Source organism: Pongo abelii, chromosome 9 (assembly GCF_028885655.2).
Source record: "Pongo abelii isolate AG06213 chromosome 9, NHGRI_mPonAbe1-v2.0_pri, whole genome shotgun sequence".
Classification (NCBI taxonomy): domain Eukaryota; kingdom Metazoa; phylum Chordata; class Mammalia; order Primates; family Hominidae; genus Pongo; species Pongo abelii.
The window spans coordinates 313,660-332,073 of NC_071994.2; the positions used below are offsets into that span (position 1 = coordinate 313,660).

Here is an 18,414-nt window from a genome sequence, read left to right on the forward strand (position 1 = left end):
CGTCCCTCCCAGAAGCCCAGACCACAGCCCGCACCTCCAACCACACCTCCCACCTGCGGGCCCCATGTGTCCAGAGCACACCCCAGCCTTTATCCACACACACCCTCCTTATACGCTAGGAGCTGTTCTGTTCCACTGTGCAGAGACTGGGGCTCAGGAAAGGGAACATCCCAAGGCCACACAGCCACAAAGCAGCACAGCCAAGTGTCCAACGGCAGAGCCGGGCTCCAAGCCTCCCCCTGTGCCTAGAGACATGGCTCCTGGACACCCCAGGGCACATCACAGGCACGCGCCCCCCCAAGCCTGCTCCCATCAGCCCCCTCAAGCCACCTCCCCTCCTTTGATGCCCCCTTGCGGCTCCCCAAGACCCATAGCTCTCTGTTCACGGGTGCCCTCCACTGCCTCGTAACCAATGCCAGCAGTGTCCTTGGCCGGTCCACCAAGCAGGCCCTGGCTGAGCCCTGCGGGGCCTGGACGGGGTTGGGCAGGTCATGGGGGCATGGCGGGCCAGGCTTGGAGGCTCCCTCCTGGGCTGGAGGATTGGGGAGAAGCAGGGCCTTAGGGAGCGAGGAGGGTGTCCCTGCCGGGCCTCTGGGTCTGTGCCTGGGACGCCAGGGACAGTGTCCAGGAAGGGACATCGGACCTGGAGAGGAGGGGTCTTCAAGAGACACTGGCCTTGGTCCAGGAGGGGCCTCTGGGCCTCTGTAAATCCTGCCCACCCCCTAAGGTTGGCTGTGACTGTGTCCCCAGGAACACAGGCGGCCACACGGAGCCCTCAGAACGCTCTGAGGGTTGAGAACCACCATGATCCTTTATTGGGACAGGGAAGCTGAGGCTCACACAGCCGGTGGGTCTCACACCTGCGGCCCCCGCCCTGAGACCACACGGCTGTCCTGCCTTGGTGACGCCTGGAGCCTGGCACTGTCTCCTGCCCGGTCTGGACCAAGCACACGGGTGGCAAGGGGTTCTCCAGGCCACGGCTCTGGGTGCAGCCTCTCACCTCGTGGTGACCGGGATGGTGGTCAGTGCGGCCAGCTCGGCGTGGGGGGCAGGCCCCTCAGGCTCCAGAAGGAGAGTGCGGTACAGGCCAAAGACACTGTTGTCAGCACGGATCCCAAAGAAGACCTGTTTCTGGTCCCGGATCACCTGGGGGCACATGGGGCCCTCTATCCCACCTCAGAACCCTCCCCCCTCTATCCCACCTCAGAACTCTCCCCCCTCTATCCCACCTCAGAACTCTCCCCCCCATCCCACCTCAGAACCCTCCCCCCTCTATAGAACTCTCCCCCCCATCCCACCTCAGAACCCTCCCCCCTCTATCCCACCTCAGAACTCTCCCCCCTCTATCCCACCTCAGAACCCTCCCCCCTCTATCCCACCTCAGAACCCTCCCCCCTCTATAGAACTCTCCCCCCTCTATCCCACCTCAGAACCCTCCCCCCTCTATAGAACTCTCCCCCCTCTATCCCACCTCAGAACCCTCCCCCCTCTATCCCACCTCAGAACCCTCCCCCCTCTATAGAACCCTCCCCCCTCTATCCCACCTCAGAACCCTCCCCCTCTATAGAACCCTCCCCCCTCTATCCCACCTCAGAACCCTCCCCCCTCTATAGAACTCTCCCCCCTCTATCCCACCTCAGAACCCTCCCCCCTCTATCCCACCTCAGAACCCTCCCCCCTCTATAGAACTCTCCCCCCTCTATCCCACCTCAGAACCCTCCCCCCTCTATAGAACTCTCCCCCCTCTATCCCACCTCAGAACCCTCCCCCCTCTATCCCACCTCAGAACCCTCCCCCCTCTATAGAACCCTCCCCCCTCTATCCCACCTCAGAACCCTCCCCCTCTATAGAACCCTCCCCCCTCTATCCCACCTCAGAACCCTCCCCCCTCTATCCCACCTCAGAACTCTCCCCCCTCTATCCCACCTCAGAACTCTCCCCCCTCTATCCCACCTCAGAACCCTCCCCCCTCTATCCCACCTCAGAACCCTCCCCCCTCTATCCCACCTCAGAACCCTCCCCCCTCTATCCCACCTCAGAACCCTCCCCCCTCTATCCCACCTCAGAACCCTCCCCCCTCTATCCCACCTGAGAACTCTCCCCCCTCTATCCCACCTCAGAACTCTCCCCCCTCTATCCCACCTCAGAACTCTCCCCCCTCTATCCCACCTCAGAACCCTCCCCCCTCTATCCCACCTGAGAACTCTCCCCCCCATCCCACCTGAGAACTCTCCCCCCTCTATCCCACCTCAGAACTCTCCCCCCTCTATCCCACCTAAGAACCCTCCCCCCTCTATCCCACCTCAGAACTCTCCCCCCTCTATCCCACCTCAGAACTCTCCCCCCTCTATCCCACCTCAGAACCCTCCCCCCTCTATCCCACCTCAGAACCCTCCCCCCTCTATCCCACCTCAGAACCCTCCCCCCCATCCCACCTCAGAACCCTCCCCCCTCTATAGAACCCTCCCCCCTCTATCCCACCTCAGAACCCTCCCCCCCATCCCACCTCAGAACCCTCCCCCCTCTATAGAACTCTCCCCCCTCTATCCCACCTCAGAACCCTCCCCCCTCTATCCCACCTCAGAACTCTCCCCCCTCTATCCCACCTCAGAACCCTCCCCCCTCTATCCCACCTCAGAACTCTCCCCCGTCTATCCCACCTCAGAACCCTCCCCCCTCTATCCCACCTCAGAACTCTCCCCCCTCTATCCCACCTCAGAACCCTCCCCCCTCTATCCCACCTCAGAACCCTCCCCCCCATCCCACCTCAGAACCCTCCCCCCTCTATAGAACTCTCCCCCCTCTATCCCACCTCAGAACCCTCCCCCCCATCCCACCTCAGAACCCTCCCCCCTCTATCCCACCTCAGAACCCTCCTCCCTCTATCCCACCTCAGAACCCTCCCCCCTCTATCCCACCTCAGAACCCTCCCCCCATCCCACCTCAGAACCCTCCCCCCTCTATAGAACTCTCCCCCGTCTATCCCACCTCAGAACCCTCCCCCCTCTATCCCACCTCAGAACTCTCCCCCCTCTATCCCACCTCAGAACTCTCCCCCCTCTATCCCACCTCAGACCTCTCCCCCCTCTATCCCACCTCAGAACCCTCCCCCCTCTATCCCACCTCAGAACCCTCCCCCTCTATCCCACCTCAGAACCCTCCCCCTCTATCCCACCTCAGAACTCTCCCCCCTCTATCCCACCTCAGAACCCTCCCCCCTCTATAGAACTCTCCCCCGTCTATCCCACCTCAGAACCCTCCCCCCTCTATCCCACCTCAGAACTCTCCCCCCTCTATCCCACCTCAGAACCCTCCCCCCTCTATAGAACTCTCCCCCCTCTATCCCACCTCAGAACCCTCCCCCCTCTATCCCACCTCAGAACTCTCCCCCCTCTATCCCACCTCAGAACCCTCCCCCCTCTATCCCACCTCAGAACCCTCCCCCCTCTATCCCACCTCAGAACCCTCCCCCCTCTATCCCACCTCAGAACCCTCCCCCCTCTATCCCACCTCAGAACCCTCCCCCCTCTATCCCACCTCAGAACCCTCCCCCCTCTATCCCACCTCAGAACCCTCCCCCCTCTATCCCACCTCAGAACTCTCCCCCCTCTATCCCACCTCAGAACCCTCCCCCCTCTATCCCACCTCAGAACCCTCCACCCTCTATCCCACCTCAGAACTCTCCCCCCTCTATCCCACCTCAGAACCCTCCCCCCTCTATCCCACCTGAGAACCCTCCCCCCTCTATCCCACCTCAGAACCCTCCCCCCTCTATCCCACCTGAGAACTCTCCCCCCTCTATCCCACCTCAGAACCCTCCCCCCTCTATCCCACCTGAGAACTCTCCCCCCTCTATCCCACCTCAGAACCCTCCCCCCTCTATCCCACCTGAGAACTCTCCCCCCTCTATCCCACCTCAGAACCCTCCCCCCATCCCACCTCAGAACCCTCCCCCCTCTATAGAACCCTCCCCCCTCTATCCCACCTCAGAACCCTCCCCCCTCTATCCCACCTCAGAACCCTCCCTTCCTCTGCAACTGTGGCCCAGAGCCACGGAGCCACCTCGCTCCCCACGCCCCTGCTTCTCCCCAATCCTCCAGCCCAGGAGAGAGCCTCCAAGCCTGGCCCTCCATGCCGCCATGACCGGCCCCACGGCCCTGCCCCTCGCTGGGCACCTGCCCTGGCCCCACGGCCCTGCCCCTCGCTGGACACCTGCCCACCTTGATGTGGAAGCCCTTTCTCCTGAGCTCCTCCAGGAACTGTTGCTGCCGCGCCTGCCGGGGGTCTTTCTGGGTGTGACGATGGGCCACGAGGACATAGTCCCACTGCTCGGAGGCCTCAGCCTGCAGGGAGGAGGCATGGGGCCAGGTGCAGGTGAAGGGGCAGGACAGGGCCAGGTGGGGCCCGGGAGGGGCCTATGGACACCCACCTCACAGGTGCTGATCTCCATCAGCGGGAAGCTGTCCCCTTCGGGCTCCACCAGGATCCGGAGGCTCTCTTCGCCCTGGGGGTTTGGGGGCAGAGAAAGGGATAGGAGGATGTGACTGGGGGCGAGATGCCTCTCATTGGCGGGTCCCTGCAGCGGACCACGTGGTCACACACTGTCCCTCCCCACAACGAGAACAGCAAAGAGGCCCGAGGAGATGGCTGTAGGCGGGTGACAGGCCAGACGGCCAGGGCCTGCTGCAAACAACCGACAAAGGACTGTGGAAACAGAAGCGCGTGAGGGGCTCCTACAAATGCAAAAGGGAAGACGCAGCCCACAGAGGCCAACGGGATTGTGCAGAAGAGGAGCACGGTGAGCAGCCGACAGGGGAAGCGATGGGAACGCCAGAACAGCCAAGGAAACACAGGTCAGAGGACCAGGAGACCAATGCACAGGCGAAGCCACAGGCGCCCCTGCACACTCCCAGTGCTGTGCGTATCAGAGCACGGGTTTGGAAACCTGTTGGACTGTGTTTAAAATTGAACGTTCCCAGCCCCTGGCCCAGCCCGTCCACCCCTGGAGGTGCAGACAAGGGCACTCAACGGCGGCCCCATTTCACATCAGGTCCCTGGGGGCTGGGCAGATGGATGGACACCATGTACCACGCCACCACCCCCACAGGGAGGATCCTGCAGCAGGCGAGGTGGGTGCCCACAGGCACAGTGCATGGGGCTCCTGCAGGGTGACGGCCGCGGGCACATCCCAGCAGACACAGGGACACGAGAGTCTGGGGCCAGAACCTTCCGGAGGAGGGGAATTTGCAGGGCCTCAGAGCATCCCCTGATATTTGTTAATTACTGAGGCAGTCTCCAAGCTGTCTCTGGCTGCATCACACCTGGTCCCTGCACCTGAGTCCCTCCCCTCTCTCAGCCGCATCCTCACCAAGCTCAAGACCTGCCTCCTCCAGAAAGTCTCACTTGACTGCTTGAGCCAGTTGGCCCTTGAGGGCTGCCAGGTAAAATAGAGGCCACCCAGTCACACCTGATTTCCAGATAAACAACAGAAGGATATAGTATTGTAGTGTGGGACGGGACGGGACGGGACGGGACGGGACGGGACGGGACAGTATGGTATAGTATGGTATGGTCTAGTCTAGCCTAGCCTAGCCTAGCATAGGATAGCATAGCATAGCATAGCATAGTATGGTATAGTCTAGTCTAGTCTAGTCTAGCATAGCATAGGATAGCATAGCATAGCATAGCGTAGTATGGTATAGTCTAGTCTAGTCTAGTCTAGCATAGCATAGGATAGCATAGCATAGCATAGCATAGTATGGTATAGTATGGTATGGTCTAGTCTAGTCTAGTATAGCGTAGCGTAGTATGGTATAGTATGGTATGGTCTAGTCTAGTATAGCATAGCATAGCATAGCGTAGAATAGTATGGTATAGAATGGTATAGTCTAGTCTAGTCTAGTATAGCATAGCATAGCATAGTATATCATAGATGCCCCAGTGATTGCATGGGATGCTCCTACACCAAAAATGTTTATGTGACATTCAGCTTGACTGGGTGTCTGTTTCTTTTTTTTTCTTTTCTTTCCCCTTTTTTTTTTTTTTTTTGAGACAGCGTTTTCCTCTTGATGCCCAGGCTGGAGTGCAGTGGTACAGTCTCGGCTCACTGCAACCTCCGCCTCCCGGGTTCAAGCGATTCTCCTGCCTCAGCCTCCTGAGTAGCTGGGATTAACAGGCACGCACCACCACGCCCAGCTGATTTTGTATTTTTAGTAGAGACAGGGTTTCTCCATGTTGGGCAGGCTGGTCTTGAACTCCCGACCTCAGGTGATCTGCCCGCCTCGGCATCCCAAAGTGCTGGGATTACAGGCATGAGCCACCGCGCCCGGCCCTGTTTCTTATTTTGTTTTGCTAAGTCTGCAACCCTAGTCCAGGTCTGGCCTCCAGCCCCCACCCCACACACACACACCAGGAGCTACTGGTTCTGGGACAGATCTCCCCATTCTCTCTACCGTCTCAACCACAGAACGGGAGGCTCTCAGGCAGGGGGTTGGTCCACGGCTAGTACCAGTCCTCGGCCAGTTAGGAACCGGGTCTCAGAGCAGGGGTGAGCAGGGGGTAAGCAGGGAGTGAGTAGGAGGTGAGCAGGGGGTGAGTAGGAGGTGAGCAGAGGGTGAGCAGGGGGTGAGCAGGGAGTGAGCAGGAGGTGAGCAGGGGGTGAGCAGGGAGTGAGCAGGGGGTGAGCAGGGGGTGAGCCGGGAGTGAGCAGGGGGTGAGCAGGGAGTGAGCAGGAAGTGAGGGGGGTGTGAGCAGGGGGTGAGCGGGGAGTGAGCAGAGAGTGAGCAGGGAGGTGAGCAGGGAGTGAGCAGGAGGTGAGCAGGGAGTGAGCAGGGGGTGAGCAGGGAGTGAGTAGGGGGTGAGCAGGGGGTGAGCAGGAGGTGAGTGGGGTGTGAGCAGGGGGTGAGCGGGGAGTGAGCAGAGAGCAGAGAGTGAGCAGGGAGGTGAGCGGGGAGTGAGCAGGAGGTGAGCAGGGGGTGAGCAGGAGGTGAGCAGGGGGTGAGCAGTGGGTGAGCAGGGGGTGAGCAGGAGGTGAGCAGGGAGTGAGCAGGGGGTGAGCAGGAGGTGAGCAGGGGGTGAGCAGGAGGTGAGCAGGGGGTGAGCAGGGAGTGAGCAGGGGGTGAGCAGGAGGTGAGCAGGGGGTGAGCAGGGGGTGAGCAGGAGGTGAGAAGGGGGTGAGCAGGGAGTGAGCAGGAGGTGAGCAGGGTGTGAGCAGAGGTGAGCAGGGGTGAGCAGGGGGTGAGTAGGAGGTGAGCAGGGAGTGAGCAGGGAGTGAGCAGGGGGTGAGCAGGAGGTGAGCAGGGGGTGAGCAGGAGGTGAGCAGGGGGTGAGCAGAGGTGAGCAGGGGTGAGCAGGGGTGAGCAGGGGTGAGCAGGGAGTGAGTAGGAGGTGAGCAGGGGGTGAGCAGGGGGTGAGCAGGAGGTGAGCAGGGGGTGAGCAGGGGTGAGCAGGGGGTGAGCAGGGGGTGAGCAGGAGGTGAGCAGGGGGTGAGCAGGAGGTGAGCAGGGGGTGAGCAGGGGTGAGCAGGGGTGAGCAGGGAGTGAGCAGGAGGTGAGCAGGGGGTGAGCAGGGGGCGAGCAGGAGGTGAGCAGGGGGTGAGCAGGGGGTGAGCAGGGGGTGAGCAGGACGTGAGCAGGGGGTGAGCAGGGGGTGAGCAGGGGGTGAGCAGGAGGTGAGCAGGGGGTGAGCAGGGGGTGAGCAGGATGTGAGCAGGGGGTGAGCAGGATGTGAGCAGGAGGTGAGCAGGGGTGAGCAGGGGGTGAGCAGGGGGTGAGCAGGGGGTGAGCAGGGGTGAGCAGGAGGTGAGCAGGGGTGAGCAGGGGTGAGCAGGGGGTGAGCAGGGGGTGAGCAGGGGTGAGCAGGGGGTAAGCAGGGGTGAGCAGGGGGTGAGCAGGAGGTGAGCAGGAGGTGAGCAGGGTGTGAGCAGGGTGTGAGCAGGGGTGAGCAGGGTGTGAGCAGAGGTGAGCAGGGTGTGAGCAGGGGTGAGCAGGGGGTGAGCAGGGGGTGAGCGTTCCCGCCTGGGCTCCACGTCCCGTCAGATCAGCGGCGGCTCCCGTCAGATCAGCGGCGGCGTCAGATCCTCACAGGAGGAAGAATCTCATTGTGAACTGCACGTGCAGGGATCTCCGCTGCTCCTTATGAGAATCTAATGCCTGATGATCTGAGGTGAGACAATTTCATCCCAAAACCATCCCACCACACCCACAGCTGTGGAAAAATTGTCTTCTGCAAAACCGGTCCCTGGTGCTGAAAAGGTTGGGGAGCGCTGCACTAAGGCATCTGACGCCCCGGTCACAGGGAGATGGGCTCAGGTAGACACCATCTCAGCGCCCATTGCCACACTGCAGCCTCCCGGGGTGGGGAAGTTCTTGCCCTAGTTGGCCCACGGGGCTCACCTGGCCCTTCTGCCCCGTCCTAGACCAGCAGTTCTTCCTGCCTCAATCAACCCTTCCTCTGACTCCCTCCTTGGCCTTCCTGACAGCCCGCGGACAGATACCTGCACTCAGGCATGGCATGCCACACTGAAACTTCTCCCCCATCCTGGGTGAGAGGAGAAATCTCCATCCTCCAACAGATATGCAGGAAGGGGCGTGGCACCTGCCCAGGCAGGAGAGGCACCTCTGTCTCAGCGCAGAGGGCAGCCTCCCTGGAGGGGACTGGTGGTCTGGGGGACGTGGGCATCACAGCTCCAGCTCTGCAGCGTGCCTCTGTAGGGGCCCGGGAAGTGTTGTGTTGGAGGGATTCACAGGGGAATGGCCCCTCACATGCCTGGCTTCAGATCCAGGATGAGGGTCCCTCCTCTGCCCAGAACCCCAGCTCCTCTGGCAGAGGCTGAAATTACAGACCCCCTCACATCAGCCTGGGCCGAAAGTGGAAAGCCGGCAGGATAAGCCCAGACCCCTGAGAAGGAAGGGACGAGGCAGGGACCCCAGACCAGGCAGGACTTCCGGAGAAGCCTGGGAGAGGGGACTGTTCCTGGGGAACATTCTCAAAGGTGGGGGTGGGAAGCCATCCTTCACCCCAGAAATGAGGCACAGAAACCCCCTCCCCACCAAAGACACCGTGCAGCACTGGGGTGATGACCCCACGCCTCTGCAAACAGCAGGATCAGCCTCCCCCGGGGAATGGGGTGCAGAGCCCCCATCACAGACGTGGGCTGACAGGGAGCCCCCCACCCCGGGGCAGAGCTACACGCACACCTGGGGCATGCCAGCCCCTGGCTGCCCTTAGCTGCTCCCTCGGACAGGGCAGAAGCACTAGGGCTGCCAGGTGTAGCCCCCTCCGAGACACACAGCCAGACAGGTGGAGTCCCCCACGACACACACAGCCAGACAGGTGAAGCCCTCCCGACACACACAGCCAGACAGGTGTAGCCACCCCTGACACACACAGCCAGACAGGTGTAGCCCCCTGACACACACGCCAGACAGGTGGAGCCACCCCTGACACACACGCCAGACAGGTGGAGCCCCCCCCGACGCAGACAGCCAGACAGGCGTAGCACCCCCCCGACACACAAACCAGACAGGTGGAGCCCCCCCGACACACACAGCCAGACGGGTGGAGCCCCCCCGACACACACAGCCAGACAGGTGGAGCCACCCCTGACACACACAGCCAGACAGGTGGAGCCCCCCCGACACACACAGCCAGACGGGTGGAGCCCCCCCAACACACGCAGCCAGACGGGTGGAGCCCCCCTGACACACGCAGCCAGACAGGTGGAGCCCCCCCGACACACACAGCCAGACAGGTGGAGCCCCCCCGACACACACAGCCAGACGGGTGGAGCCCCCCCGGACACACACAGCCAGAGAGGTGGAGCCCCCCCCGACACACACAGCCAGACGGGTGGAGCCCCCCCAGACACACACAGCCAGACAGGTGTAGTCCCCCCCGACACACACAGCCAGACGGGTGGAGCCCCCCCGGACACACACAGCCAGACAGGTGTAGCCACCCCCGACACACACAGCCAGACAGACGGAGCCCCCTCCGACACACACAGCCAGACAGGCCTCAGGCTCCGAGACTCTGCTGCGGAACACTGGGCCCACCAGCCTCCAGGACCGGGCCATCCATCTGTCCATCCGTCTCCAGGGCCAGTGTTTACAGAGCCACACCCACCGGCCCATCCCCTGGGCCACAGCCACCGGCCTACAGGACCGGGCCGTCCATCTGTCCATCCGTCTCCGGGGCCAGTGTTTACGGACCAGGGGAGCCTGGCTTCTCCACACCGCCCTCGGGGTCTTCACAGGTGGGGGCTGGACCACCTGAAGTCACCTCCACTTCCAGCCAAGCAGACTGTTCAGTTTATCCACAGTGAGATGTCTGGGACCTCCATGTCCCCAGTCCATGGGCCCCACCTCCGGGAAGCCATGTGTGGGCCCACAGGATCCCAGCTCCCAGGGTAGGGACAGGGGCTGTCCCTACACACTCAGTTTCAGGGCCTCTGAAGCTTCAGCCAGCCTTGCCATCTGCAAACCCAGAGAGGGAGGCCAGCTCTGGGTAGACAGCTGGCCAGGCCCTAGCTCTGACACCACTGAAACACCTCAGGCCTCAGTTTTCTCGTCTGTACGACAGGGTGTCCTCACCCCAGCCCCCAGAGGCACCTCAGCGATGTGCAGACACAGGAAGAAGGTGGACAGAACCACACACTGTCCTCCCCCGTCCTTCCTGTCCCACAGCCCTCACAGGTGACACACCCAGTAATCCAGGGCCCCAGGGAGTTGGTGGGGGGCTCCTGGCACCCCCATTGTGGGCATAAGCCATAGGCCAGCGTCCAGCGGGCAAGTCCCTGGCTCCCAATGAGGAAGCTTCTGGAGACACTGTGGCCCGCAGGAGACCCTCCCTCCCAAGGGCTGGAGTGTGAGGACAGAGCTGGGTGTCCTGCCCATTCGTCCTCTTCCCAGTCCAGCCTCCAGGTTGGGGGCAGGCAGAGGAGATAGCTGTGCAGATATGACCCCACCCGACCCCTGAGAGGCCTGGCCAGGGGGTCCTGTGACTCACATCATCCCAGCTGTGCATGGGAAGGAGCAGGTCTGGCCAGGGAGTCCCGTGACGCACATCACCCCAGGTGTGCATGGATACGACCCCACCCTGCTCCTGAGAGGCCTGGCCAGGGGGTTCCACGACACACATCCCCCCAGCTGTGCATGGGAAGGAGCAGGCCTGGCCAGTGGGTCCCACAACACATATCACCCCAGCTGTGCATGGGAAGGTGTTTGGGCCTCATCTCTTCCTGCGGTCACGTCAAGCCTCTTGGCCGGCGCCTTGAGCCTTCTGGGATCTGGCCCTTGAGAACTTTACAGTATCATCATTCACGGAGGGTCCCCTCCTGCCCCACCACAGTCCCGAGCACGGAGAGGCCCACCTTGTGAGCTACAGTGCCTCGCCTCTGCCCAGCCCACGCATCCTCTGAGCAAACCCTCCCCACCTGGCTCTGCTCCTCGGAGCCCCTGAAGCCAGTCCTCCCTCCCTCCCTCCCTCCAGCTGTCCAGTCTCTCATCTGTCAGTTCACCCATCCGTGTGCCCGTCCATCCCCAGACACTGACGGAGCGACCTGCGCACAGTCCTCCCAGGCAGTGCGTGGCATTCATGGACGCAGGGGCGGGGGCCTACTTGGCAGGCGAGGAGGCATGGAGCTTGGCATTGTAGGGCAAGAGGTTGGCAGAAGGTGAGAAAATGGGGGCAGCATTCCTGGGAGAAAGAACATGTGTGGGCAGGCCCTGAGAATCAGGGTGCAGTTGGTGTCTGGGACTCAGCAGTCAGCACCTCCCAGGGACTCAGCACTCAGCACCTCCAAGGAGGACTTGGTAGCTACTACTCCTGGTGACTCAGCACTCAGCACCTATGGAAACCGAGTCCAGGGACTCAGTCCTTGGCACTTCAGCTTTGCAGAAGCATAAAGGGCAAGAAGGGAGCTGCCAGAAGGGGAGGCTGGAGGTTGGCAGAGGCCAATCAGGGGAGGCTGCTTGGCCAACTGGAGAGCTTGGACTTCAGCAGGGGGCAGTGGGGAGCCACGAAGAGGTTAGAGCAGAGGAAAGGCACGCCCAGATCCAGCCTGGAGCTGGGACTACCAAGTCCTCCCCATGTCTGCAACTGTCCTTTTTGATCACCACAGGAGTTTTGACCTGCTCCGTTTCCAACCTGGACTGGTTCACCCCTCCTTAGGCAACCTGGTGGTCCCCTGCTCCTGGGAGGTCACCATATTGATGCTGAACTCAGTGCGCACCCAGTCAGCCTAACACACTACAGCCCAGAACTCCCAGGCTTGAGCAACCCTCCTGCCTCAGCCTCCGGAGTAGCTGGGACCGCAGGCGTGTGCCACCATGCCCGGGTTCAAGCAACCCTCCTGCCTCAGCCTCCGGAGTAGCTGGGACCACAGGCGCCTGCCACCAAGACCAGGATCAAGCAATCCTCCTGCCTCAGCCTCCTGAGTAGCCGGGACCACAGGCACGCGCCACCACGCCCAGGTTCGAGCAGTCCTCCTGCCTCAGCTTCCGGAGTAGCTGGGACCACAGGTGCGCACCACCAGGCCCAGCTGCAACTGTCTTTTTTGAAGGACTGATGCTCTCACTTCTGACAAACCAGGTGCTGCTTCTCCCAGCCCAACCCCTGGCCAGCCCCAAGTCTCTCCTCTACCCGCAGCATGGAAGGAAGGGGCTGGCAGAGGGGACCCTGAGCTCAGGCTAAGGGGCATCAGGTGCTGGGCTGAGCAGCCAAGGTGTCAGAGCTGGATGTGGAGGGCCGAGGAGAGCCCTGGGCAGAGATGGAGCAAGAGGCCGCCGGTGCAGCCCACACGTGGAGGCCCTGGCAGGCCGAGAGGGAGGCTGGTTTCACTCCGCACCTCACCACTGCCTCCTCCCTGGGCCGACCAGGTGCTGACCCGCCCAGGTGTTGGCCCTGGCCCCAGGTGACCTCTTCACTGGCAGAGGGGAGAAAGGATGTCTTTCTGTGTGTTCCCCTGCACCCCCTCCCCCAGAATTGGAATCCTGCAGCAGCAGTTGGCCCCCACATGTGCTGGGCAGGGGTCCTTGGGGAGCAGAGAGCCCACAGCCTGCCGGCCACCTGCAGCTCCCAACCCCGGGGCAGCCCGCCTGGAGCCCACAGCCCGCTCCCCCTTAGGGGCAAAGCTCCCAGGTCTGGGGTCCTCACCAGCAGCCCCCGCCCCGGTGGGCATGCCCTCTCCATCTCGTATTCAGGACTCTGGTAAAGGCTCCTGGTCCCACACACTTGCTAAGAGCCCAGCCCTGGTGTCCTCAGAATCCCGGGCTGGAGGGAGGAACGCCGCCCTCCTCCAGTGCTTCCAACCCCCAGCGTGCCCCAGGGGTCCAGGAGGCAGCTTGGCTGAGCCGGAGTGTCACCCTCACCCGACCTGGCAGCCTGCAGGGACCCCCCCCACACACAGGCGTCTTCCAGGTGGGGCTGGCAGGGGGCGGCTGGGGCCGGGTGGCCCGGGTGTGGGCGTGGCTGGGGGCCTCGAAGGTGTGGACCCTTTTGAGCGTAGGACTCACCTGCATGCTGGCTGCGGCCGGAGTTCCGGCTGGGGTTTGGCGGCCAGGAGAGTGGCTGCCAGTGGCAGGTGCTCCTACCTGACTTCCGCGTGGGGCTCGCCCCTCCCTCCTCCTCCTCCAGCGTCCTGCAGCTGCCGTGCCTGGGTGTAGTCAGGGAGGAGCCAGAGTCCAGGCCAGGAGAGTACTCCAGCCCCTGGAGCCTGGGACACCTTCCTGGAGCCCAGATGGCGGGTCAGGGGCCAGAGGGAAATTCCTAGGCTGGAGTTCCCGGGAAGGGCGTTTCCACTGTGAGATGGGTCTCATGACACCTGGTCCTAGGGGGAAGCAGGATGGCACAGAGCCCCTGACAGAGCCGGCACCAACACCCCCACTTGCCTTGCCTCTCTCACCCCCGCTCACACATCCCCATGTTCCCTCCAAAAGCATCCCACCTCGGGCCACGGCCTCCCCACCCCGGGCCACGGCCTCCCCACCCCGGGCCACGGCCTTCCCACACTGGGCCACGGTCCCCCCACCCCGGGCCACGGCCTCCCCACCCCAGGCCACCGCCTCCCCACCCCAGGCCACAGCCCCCCCCAACCCCTGGCCACGGCCTCCCCACCCCAGGCCACCACCTCCCCACCCCGGGCCACGGCCCCCCCACCCTGGGCCACGGCCCCCCCACCCCGGGCGACCGCCCCCCCACCCCGGGCCACGGCCTCCCCACCCCGGGCCTCAGCCTTCCCACACCGGGCCACGGCCCCCCCCACCCCGGGCCACAGCCTCCCCACCCCAGGCCACGGCCCCCCCGGCCATGGCCCCCCCCACCCCAGGCTACCGCCTCCCCACCCCAGGCCACAGCCCCCCCACCCTGGGCCACGGCCTCCCCACCCTGGGCAACCGCCCCCCAACCCCGGGCCACGGCCTCCTCACCCCAGGCCACGGCCTCCCCACCACGGGCGACCGCCTCCCCACCACGGGCCACGGCCTCCCCACTCCAGGCGACCGCCTCCCCACCCCACAGGTCCAGTGTTGATTCCCTTAGAGGAGAAACTGGGGCAAGGAGGACTGAGGACGAGACAGACTCCCAAAGAAACTGTCTGCTCCCAGCTGAGCCCCTGCTTTCTGGGCCCCACTGGGGAGTCCTTGGAGTCTTGGGGACACGTGGCTGGCCCCAGGCTGTGTAGACAACGGAGGAGGAGCCCTCCACCCCACATCCCCAGGCCCTGAGCACGTTCTGTGCAGCCTGGGCTGAGGGCGGCAGCTGGGCAGGCTCTGGGTGTCCTGAGAGTGACCGTCCAGTGGAGTGCCCTGAGGACGGAGGGGGTGCGGGGAGTGGGGGCCCAGGCCGTGGGCTGGCATGCATTATCTGCAGCGTGTGTGGCAAGGAGTCCGCTTCTGAAAGCTGCTGCGAAGCTGGGGAGGCAGGGCCAGAGCTCCGCAGGCAGACGCAGTCACACGGAATGGCACCAAGCCCGCTGGGGCCAGAGCAGCCCCCGGCAAGCCCAGCAGCCCTCTGCCATGGTTCAGGCCCAGGGCTGACAGTCGGCTCTGGTTTCCCCAAGGGGTAACATGGCCCCACCCACATTTCTCCTTGGGGGACCTCCTGGCAGGCTGGGACGGCAGCAGAGACCACAGCTTTGCCACTTTGGCAAAGACAAGCGAGTGAAGTGGTGGCCGAGGACCTGTGAACTCAGATGGAGCAAATCCAAATGGAACACATTCAGATCTGTGTGCAAAATGGTGGTGGCTTAAACAAGCTGTATATTTCTCCTATAAGTGAAATCTGGAGTTGGCCAGGCGCGGTGGCTTATGCCTGTAATCCCAGCACTTTGGGAGGCTGAGGCGGGTGGATCACCTGAGGTCAGGAGTTCGAGGCCAGCCTGCCCAACATGGTGAGACCCTGTCTCTACTAAAAATACAAAAATTAGACAGGTATGGTGGTGCATGCCTGTAATCCCAGCTACTTGGGAGGCTGAGGCAGGAGAATTGCTTGAACCTGGGAGGCAGAGTTTGCAGTGAGCCAAGATCACACCACTGCACTCCAGCCTGGGTGACAGAATGAGACTCTGTCTTTAAAACAAAACAAAAATCTGGAGTTGGCTAGTCCTGGACTAGTATGGCCAAACTATAGTCATCAGAGAGCCGGAATGCCTTTAGCTTGTTGCTCTGCCACCTTAAATATATGGTCCCAGCACCTGGTCCAAAATGACTGCTCAAGCTCCGATCATCACATCCACATTCCAGCCAGTGGGAAGAGGAAAGGGTGAAGGAGGGAACCTCATCCTTCACATGGTTAGTCACATGACCATACTCTATGGCCAGGAAGCCTGGGGCATGTGAGCTCTTTTCCCATGGAAGAAAGCAGGGTAAGCAGGAGAGGGAACATCCGGTAGTCTCACCAGGGGGTCACAGCTGCCAAGTTATGTCTAGTTCAGAAACAGAATCTGCAAGGCTTGTTGAGTATGGGAGGAACTCACATGCAAAATTCGTGTTCCCAGCCCCTGCACTGTCCGTGACGGGTGTCGCTCCCCATTCCCCAGCTCAGCCTGCTCAGGATTCTCTGTGCTCATGTTTTCATTGTGTTAAAACAATCTTCGGCTGGGTGCGGTGGCTCATGCCTGTAATCCCAGCACTTTGGGAGGCAGAGGTGGGTGGATCATGAGGTCAGGAGTTCAAGACCAGCCTGGCCAAGATGGTGAAACCCCATTTCTACTAAAAATACAAAAAATTAGCTGGGCATGGTGGCAGGCGCCTGTAGTCCCAGCTACTCAGGAGGCTGAGGAAGGAGAATCATTTGAACCCGGAGGGTGGAGGTTGCAGTGAGCCAAGATTGTGCCACTGCACTCCAGCCTGGGTGACAGAGTGAAACTCTGTCTCAAAAATAAAAATAAAAATAAAACAATCTCCACGTTGTCATTGTGTTAAAACAATCTGCTAGCAGGTCATGTGAGTTACTTAGGCGTCACTTCAGATGTCCACACAGCTGCTGTGCTTTTTCAATGACTTTTTCAGCATTCCCAGTTTGGTTGCAGAAACACTGTTCCTCCTCCCCCCATACCTTCCGTGGACATCACCAGAGGAATCCTCAGTCACTTCCAGAGTCCTGGCTGCAAAGCCAGCATGTCCAGCCTCAGGGGAGAGAGCTCACCGAGGCGGCTGCATTGGCCGCTGGCCTCACCCAGTGTGGAAGTTCCCTTACGTTCAGTGAAGGGTGGAGAGGGAGGGGGACCCCACCCAGTCCTATCTGGACAGAAAACCAGTACAGCCCTTTCAGAAAGCAATTCAGCTATAATACGTATTAAGAGCCTTAAAATTGTTTAGACTTTGGTTCATTAATCTTTTTGTAAACTGTTCTAAAAAAATGCAATAATGAAAATATGTATATATGTCATTTGCAGCAAAAATTGTAAACCACCAATGTTCAACAATACGAAAATATCAGCGAAAACATGGTATTCATATTTATATGCTGATTAAGTAGACATTAGAAGTTATACTTTCAAAGAGTTTTTGAGAACATAGGAAAATGCTTATGTTATACTGTTAAATAAAAAAACATAGATTACAAATGTATAAAAATTTTTTCTAGATTAAAATAGATTTATTTCTTTTTCTTTTTTGAGATGGAGTCTTGCTCTGTTGCCCAGGCTGGAATGCAGTGGCAGGATCTCGGCTCACCGCAACCTCCACCTCCTGGGTTCGAGCGAGTCTCCTGCCTCAGCCTCCTGAGTAGCTAGGATTACAGGCACGCACCACCATGCCCGGCTAATTTTGTATTTTTTGTAGAGACGGGGTTTCACCGTGTTGGTCAGGCTAGTCTCGAACTCCTGGCCTCAGGTGATCCACCCGCCTCGGCCTCCCAAAGCGCTGGGATAACAGGCGTGAGCCACTGCACTTGGCGGAGATTAATTTTTTTTTTAACGTTCTTTTACTTTAAGTTCCGGGATACGTGTGCAAAACGTGCAGGTTTGTTACACAGGTAAACGTGTGCCATGGTGGTTTGATGCTTCTGTCACAAACATGTATAAAATGTTTATGTAAACTTAGCTAAGGTGCTTTAAAATATGGGAAGAGTAGACTGATATTTGATATTTACATTTGCTTAACAATGTGAACTAAGGATGGTGTATTATGCTTTTCTTCATTATGTTTGTTTTCAAATTTTCTAACACAAACACATCACACTTTAATAAACTCATTAAATTTGCTTTATTTTCACATTCAAGTCTATTATTATAAACTTTATTTCCCCTAGACTCATCCTGACTCTTGGCTTCCGGGTTTGAATGCAGCTCCTGAAGAGGCAAGAGTTTGGCCTGGACGTCCTGGCAGGTGGCCCTGCCCTGCCTTGGCAGAGAACTTTGGTCGAGGGCCCCACAGGCCTCCTGCTCTTCCTCTGTGGACCCTGGACCCTGTTCCTCTGTCCTTCCTCCTCCCACTTCAGAAGACCCTGTCCACCAGACCACCTCCCCCTGAGGCCCAACGTGCAGCAGAAGCAGCTCCTCCATCCCTGCAGCCTCCTTTTAACTGTGGGATATGGCAGCCACCCGTGGAGAGGTCCGGATGACAAAGCCAGCGAGAACTGGGGAGCACCCAGGTGAAATCCCACAGGCAGGTGTGAGCACCAATTTTCATTACCTTTGCCCTGGGCCCCTCAGAGACCTGTCCTCCCCCACCCCACAGCCTCCTGGGCACGGCCACAGACACAGACACAGTGTCTGGACGAGCAGACTCGTCCAGGCACTGCTCAGAGGCAGCCCCTCTGGGTCAGCTGGAGTCGGCGCCTCTGAGAACCTGCCCCTGTACTCTCTCTGGGCTGGTCTCAGGCACCCTGTTGGCTCCAGCCTCTCTTGGCTGACAGTGCTTGGCAGGTGACCCCCCGAGCCTGAAGCCCCTGCAGGGGAGACCCTCTCCCAGC

The 18,414-nt window shown here is 60.7% G+C and overlaps 1 protein-coding gene across 1 annotated transcript; it reads right to left on the bottom strand.

Moving 5' to 3' along the window:
* Nucleotides 1–847: 847 nt before the first annotated feature.
* On the bottom strand, nucleotides 848–14,309 carry LOC129048548 (anoctamin-9-like). Its single transcript, XM_054523994.2, has 6 exons — nucleotides 14,285–14,309; nucleotides 13,515–13,727; nucleotides 4,616–4,704; nucleotides 4,430–4,504; nucleotides 4,221–4,343; nucleotides 848–1,146 (listed from the first exon to the last, which is right to left on the bottom strand). The coding sequence occupies exons 1-6, from the start codon at nucleotides 14,307–14,309 to the stop codon at nucleotides 997–999; spliced, it is 675 nt and encodes a 224-aa protein (XP_054379969.1). The 3' UTR covers nucleotides 848–996.
* Nucleotides 14,310–18,414: the final 4,105 nt, after the last annotated feature.

What these genes read in the sequence shown, in the direction of transcription:
- LOC129048548 (XM_054523994.2), bottom strand. Translation starts at nt 14,309, where the DNA reads ATGGCCGGGGGGGCCGTGGCCTGGG. An exon ending in CGGGGGGGCCGTGGCCTGGG is followed by an intron (nt 13,728 to 14,284) that starts GTGGGGAGGCTG and finishes TCTGGGCTCCAG; the next exon opens with GAAGGTGTCCCAGGCTCCAG. An exon ending in GAAAGGGCTTCCACATCAAG is followed by an intron (nt 1,147 to 4,220) that starts GTGGGCAGGTGT and finishes ATGTGCCCCCAG; the next exon opens with GTGATCCGGGACCAGAAACA.